Genomic DNA, 6,542 nt, shown 5'->3' with positions numbered 1-6,542 from the left:
TTTCAACCACTCAGAACACTTCCGGTGTCCGAATATAGTCGTCCAATATACCGATCTTTACGTCTCGACCATTTCGAGACACCGTGTCATGTCCGTGATCATATCCGGGACTCCGAACTACCTTCGGTACATCAAAACACAAATACTCATAATACCGATCGTCACCAAACTTTAAGCGTGCGGACCCTACGGGTTCGAGAACTATGTAGACATGACCGAGACACGTCTCCGGTCAATAACCTACAGGGGAACCTGGATGCTCATATTGGTTCCCACATATTCTACGAAGATCTTTATCGGTCAAACCGCATAACAACATAAGTTGTTCCCTTTGTCATCGGTATGTTACTTGCCCGAGATTCAATCGTCGGTATCTCAATACCTAGTTCAATCTCGTTACCGGCATGTCCCTTTACTCATTACGTAATGCATCATCCCGCAACTAACTCATTAGTCACATTGCTTGCAAGGCTTATAATGATGTGCATTACAGAGAGGGCCCAGAGATACCTCTCCGACAATCGGAGTGACAAATCCTAATCTTGAAATACGCCAACTCAACAAGTACCTTCGGAGACACCTGTAGAGCACCTTTATAATCACCCAGTTACGTTGTGACGTTTGGTAGCACACAAAGTGTTCCTCCGATAAACGGGAGTTGCATAATCTCATAGTCATAGGAACATGTATAAGTCATGAAGAAAGCAATAGCTACAAACTAAACGATCATGTGCTAAGCTAACGGAATGGGTCAAGTCAATCACATCATTCTCCTAATGATGTGATCCCATTAATCAAATGACAACTCATGTCTATGGTTAGGAAACTTAACCATCTTGATTAACGAGCTAGTCAAGTAGAGGCATACTAGTGACACTATGTTTGTCTATGTATTCACACATGTATTATGTTTCCGGTTAATACAATTCTAGCATGAATAATAAACATTTATCATGATATGAGGAAATAAATAATAACTTTATTATTGCCTCTAGGGCATATTTCCTTCAATAAGTACCTCCACTCCAAGATTTTATCTCAAGGTATGGCACAATCGTCGGATTCACCCTTTGGCAAGGGCTTGATGAGAACTAAGTTTATGTTCTTTAGCCACGTCCATGCGTGGTCCTCTCAGTTAAATCCATGTACATTGAGCTTATTAATACGGTGCATGTTTTCCACCTCCAGTGCACCTGGAAAACTAAGGTTCCGATCAAGATCAAAATATTTATGAGTTTCTGTATCGGGGGTCATTCTAACGAAAGATAAGCTAGCAAAATGTAGATGGCAGGGGAAATAAAAAGGTGTTTTTTTTGTGACCAAGAAGAATAAATTCACCATCATTTTACTTCTTGCGTACTTGTTCCCCTCCTTTGGAGTATGATCCATGTAGCCTTGAACCTGCCTCCACCTACTAGTATATGGTGGACATGTTTGGCAACTGGTTGGGTGAGGTTCATTGTAAGTTTAAGGCACATATCCATGTGAGAAATTTTGTTTTCCTTTGGTCAATTTTGAACTTCTGTAATGGTTGTGTTTTTGGCGAGTCACCTTCAAGGCTATAAGGTGGATCCTTCTGTGGTCCTTCAGCTGGTTTGGATAGTGGTCTAACAACAAGTTATGTGTGTGGTCATATAATCTTATTATGTGCCAATTGTGACCTTTTATGGGTGCAACCGGTTGAACATAGTAGCACTAGGTGCCTTCAACCTCCTTCAAAGAAAAAATCAGCCAAAAAAGCGAAGCAAAGTTGTGATGTTAAGGAATTTTTAAGCAGTAGTCCTTCCTCCTCCCCATAGAGTCTCCTAGACAATTAGGTTCCTCTTCATCCTGTTGGTGCACTGCCTTCCCACCCCGCCTCCGATGGTCTTTGTGTTGTGAAGGTGTGAAGGACTCCCCCTCTCCCCAGCGGGAGGGACATGTCCACGTTCTTGTTAAGTATAGCGTCTTATTTGGGGTTGTGTGGCAGCGGCGATGTCCCTCAGTAGGACTAATATCTCCCATGTTCGATCCATGTCTGATGGCGCGTCTAGCGCCGTCGGAAGGCATGTGGAGGTGTGTGTTCGTTGGATCTCGTGGGATTACATCAATGCCGGTCTTCAGTGGATATGTTTTGATCGAGTCTTCGTTTCATGTGTTTACTTGTTTGATCCATCCGATCAATGGTTCTCTTCATCGACAATGATTGTTGCTTTGGTGCGTTCATTCATGTGGGGTCTTAGCATGACAGCTTCCTGACTACCTACTACAACAAGGTTTGGTCGGCTCCGATGAGGTAGAGGTGATGATAGCGGCGCGCCTTTAAGACACTCCAGTGCTTGTAGTAGGTGGTCTACGAACCAGACTTTCTCATTGTTTTTTTTATTTGTGTCGAGATAGATTGCAGAACGGATAATCATTGTATCTGGCCGACCGCCAGAAGAATAGTGCCGGTTGCGCGCGATGCGTACGATCCATCCCGATCCAATGCCCCTCCATGTGCTCGCTGTGGCCCCTCGCACTGCCATTTCTCTGCCTCCCCCCTCCCCCGCGATCTCATCTTCTTCCACAGCCACACGCGACTCCTTCTCCTCTCCATCGCTACCCCTCGACCTCACCATGGTTACCGCCTTCTTCTCTCCATGGTTAACCCCTCGACCTCGACATGGCTATCCCCTTATTCTCCCCATGGCTACCCCTCGACCTCGCCATGGCTACCCCCACTTCTCTCTTTCCCTCAAAAAATGGATGAGTCGTTGCATCATCGTGCTCATCGTTTGCTGCAACGATAGATTCCCATGCTACTACACCATGGACAAGTATGTAACAAGGTTGCAACCAGCGATCAATAGAGCAACAAGCGTCACCTGATAAAGCTACAATCATTGAGAAAAAAAGCTTCAAAAGAAGGGATGATAGGAAGCTGAGAGGGCCATTGCGCAAACCAGGGAGCTGAAACCAACTAATGATTAAGCTACAACCCGCGCCTCAAAAAGATAAAATCGGTGTGGAGAAAAGCTTCCATCGGAGAACGGCAATCTGGGACCTGCCAATGCACACTCAGAAAGCTTCAACCGTAGATAAAAATGCTTCAACCATCGTCGGATTTTGCTACACCCATCATGGCAGAGCTGCGCCCCGGCAACGGTGGTGAGACGATTTTTTTTGTTGCAACCATTCTTGTTTTTCACTACGATCGGTGATATTTTTTCCTACATCCATTCAACGTTGTTGACTGGTGGCCGTCGTTCGCACAATCTCTTACAGCAAGCGTTGACGGTGAGGGGCAGCAGCAGCGCATCCCATGGAGTGACGGCGGGAGTTGCAACCGATCGACAGCGGAGTTGCAACCGGTCAACGGCATAGCTGCAACTGAAGTTGACGAGCAAGGGAAGGGTTATTCGGTGAGCAGCGAAGGGACTGAAGGCATAAGGGTGTGAGAGGCTGGCGGCCGGCGGCCATTACCCTCGCCGGAGCCACACACGAAGATGAAGTCGCTGCGTAGAGGCGGGGGATTTTTTTTCATGTATGTAAGATGTCACTAGGAGGAAGACGAAGCCCGCAGGCAAGTGGATCAGACGGTCTGGCGCAACCAGATCGGGCGGATGCTAGGGACTGGCCGACCGGTCAGCCGGCGCCTAGCACGTGCCTTGCAGAACCCCGTGTTTTCCTTCTGAATCTAAGAACAAATAAATATATTAACTATTTTTTACCACGTGACATGTGTTGCATTTTCTGTTTTTAAATTAAAGGTGTAGGAAGGGCTTTGCCTCCTCCTCCTCCAAGAAAGAAAGTTAAGATTCGTGCCTCTCGCCGGCGCCTCTCCCGTGCTTCAAGTTCTGCCCCGGCTCACTCCTCTTTCCAGCAATCTATGTGGAAAGCACTCGTTCAAAGTAAGTTGAGATTCAAAGCGTTCCCGTAAGCTAGTAAGTCAATCAAAGCTATAACTCTATTTGTTAGTTTCAGGAAACTGGTACATATTTCAAATAATAATATATATATATATATATATATATATATATATATATATATATATTATTATTTGGTATTTACCAATTTTAGACTAAGCATAAATTCATTTGGAAAGAAAAGGGAAATCCCCTGAAATAAAGGATTTTGACTACGTTAGCGCAGGTCCGCCTCGTCTCCGGTGGCCCTAGGGCCATGGAGGCGCGGTGGATCCTGGCAAGGGCCGGCGGGAGGGCTCCGTTTTTAGTCCTTTTTTCAATCTTGTTAGGGTTTGTGTCCTATTTAGAAAGGCGAGACGGCGGCGGCTCCCTGAAGATGGAATAAAGGTCTCCCCGCTTAGTCCCCGTTCCGGCGGTGCGTCTAGCATCATTGTTGGGCGTGTGGAGGTGTGTCTCCGGCAGATCTATCTTTGGTGGATTTGCTCGGATCTCGTCGTTGTTCGTCCACGTTCATATGTCTTCGGTTTGGATTCTTCCGATCTACGTTATTTTTCATCGGCGGCGGTTGCTGTTCTGGGGTGCTGGTCCTATGGGGCCTTAGCACGACGATTTCCCGACTGTCTACTACAACAAGTTGTGCCCGGCTCCGGTGATGGAGAGGCGATGACGGCGGCGCGCCTTCAGCTCGCTTCGGTGCTTGTAGTCGTCGCTAGGTGGTCTACGGATTTGAATGTAATTTTTATTTTTAGTGTTCATTGTACTGCCATGATTATATTCATTATTTTTAATTGCTTTCCATCCTTCGAGTAAAAAATAGATTATCAGTCCCACGAACCGGACATTACGATGCCATGGTACATGCAATGTCAGAAATTATAATCTTACCGGTCGTCGTCGTCCTGGATAGGATTTATCAATCATACACAATATTTTATACATGTACTAGTGCTTAATTTTCACGCGTACAGATAGTGGATGCGAAGTGTGTCATCGTGATCATACAGGGACCTAAGAGCAATTGTTACACCTATTACACACGCGTACCGGCCGGGGCAAAACATCTCCGGAGCGGTATCTCCTCATCTCAGACCCATCCGGCCATCCCCACATACATACGACCAACGCAGGCGACGACCGAGTTTAGAGATCGACCATGGCTGCTCAAACGGAGCTAGAAATCAACACCGATGACAGGTAGGTACTCTCTGTTGATTACAGATTCGCAGCGGCTGCTATATATGGTTGCAAGTCCATCCGATTGCCCCGCTGCCTAGCTTCTCGTTCTTTTCCCCCACCCAAATTAATCAACACTCCAGGTCATTTGGGTTACCTCGGGATAATCGAATCATTCCTATCATCGTATATTTACGTATCCGGATCTGATTCGACTGGGTTTGTCGGAAGCATCTAGGTGTTCCTAAGTTTAGTTGACTTTTGAAAGAGAGAGAAGTTTGTATTAAAACCTCGAACTGTCATGATTGTCTAATTTATAACCCTAAACTTCAAAACAGTCTACTTTACAATTCCAAACTTAAAAACCAGACAAATTTGAACCCTCCTCCCCTCAAACTAGGTTCATGGTCTTGTTTGACCGGTTTTGACTTGTTGACCGCCTAGTCAGCGCCCCTCTCCCTATTTTCCACCGGAGACACTCATCACACCTTAGCTATCGGCGTTCTCCTCTCGTATGTAAGGATCTCAATTTTACCCATGGGCATGGGTACCGACCCGCGTGGATAGGGTATGAGCACATTTTTGTGCCCATGAGTATATTAGTAGTGGGTAGAGTATGGGTACAATTTTGTGCCCATGGGTAATGCCCACACCCTACCCGATTACCTTACAAAATTTGTTATAAACCCTAAGCTATCGAGTCTTTGTATGTAGGCTTCATACCCCACCCCATCCTCCTCACAATAACCAATTCCCCAATCATAGAAACCTCTCGGTGGTTAGCGCCTCCAGCACAGATGGAAATAGCAATTACGCCACCATCCTTTTATGTTTTGTTAATCCTCCTGATGGATACCCATAGGGTATCAGCATGGGTATTTACCCGATGGATAGGGTATGAGTAGGATTGTATGCCCATGAGAAACATGGGTATGAGATTATTGTACCAGCACCATATCCAATCCATTGCATCCTTACTTGTACGCCACCCCCACCCCGACCTGCTTCCACCATGTCTGACACAGGCGACGATCGTCGGTGCCGGCATATATGCCACCCCTACTCCCCTTGCAACCAGACCTCCTCCACCCCGTCTCTTCTCCCCCAACCCGCCCTACACCTGACCCGATGTACCCAGGCCCGAGAGCCATATCCCTTGCACCGCCGACGACTGGAGGGCGGCAACAGGGCACAATGGCAGCCATCTATGCCCTCCCCTGCCTGGACACCTCCTCTATTGCTGCTATAGTTGTTGTCAGGGCAACAACTGCGGGAAAGGGGAGGTGCAGGGAATGACATAGGGTACCTTGCTGTGGCGGCGCGGTACGTCCTTTCACCGGTCTCCGGCGTCATTGGAGGTGCCATTGGCTGTAGGAGATAACCACTGGATGCAGGGCCTATGGCAGCTGGATGCTCGAGAAGGGAAGGAAAGTATAGATAGATAGATAGATAGATATATAGAGGGCCTATGGCAGCTAGATG

At 46.8% G+C, this 6,542-nt stretch overlaps 1 protein-coding gene across 1 annotated transcript in view; it reads left to right on the top strand.

Moving 5' to 3' along the window:
- The first annotated feature begins 4,963 nt into the window (after nucleotides 1–4,963).
- The window catches only part of LOC119312065, a 10,655-nt gene continuing 9,076 nt past the window's right edge, over nucleotides 4,964–6,542 (top strand). Inside the window, exon 1 of the mRNA XM_037587793.1 lies at nucleotides 4,964–5,081. Coding sequence (XP_037443690.1) covers nucleotides 5,041–5,081 — 41 coding nt within the window. The 5' untranslated portion in view covers nucleotides 4,964–5,040. The remainder of the gene's footprint in view (nucleotides 5,082–6,542) is intronic.

The sequence above is a fragment of the Triticum dicoccoides genome, chromosome 1B (assembly GCF_002162155.2).
Source record: "Triticum dicoccoides isolate Atlit2015 ecotype Zavitan chromosome 1B, WEW_v2.0, whole genome shotgun sequence".
NCBI classification, from domain to species: Eukaryota; Viridiplantae; Streptophyta; class Magnoliopsida; order Poales; family Poaceae; genus Triticum; species Triticum dicoccoides.
Note: the sequence above shows the minus strand (reverse complement) of the source record. Positions and strands in the feature narration are given on the sequence as shown.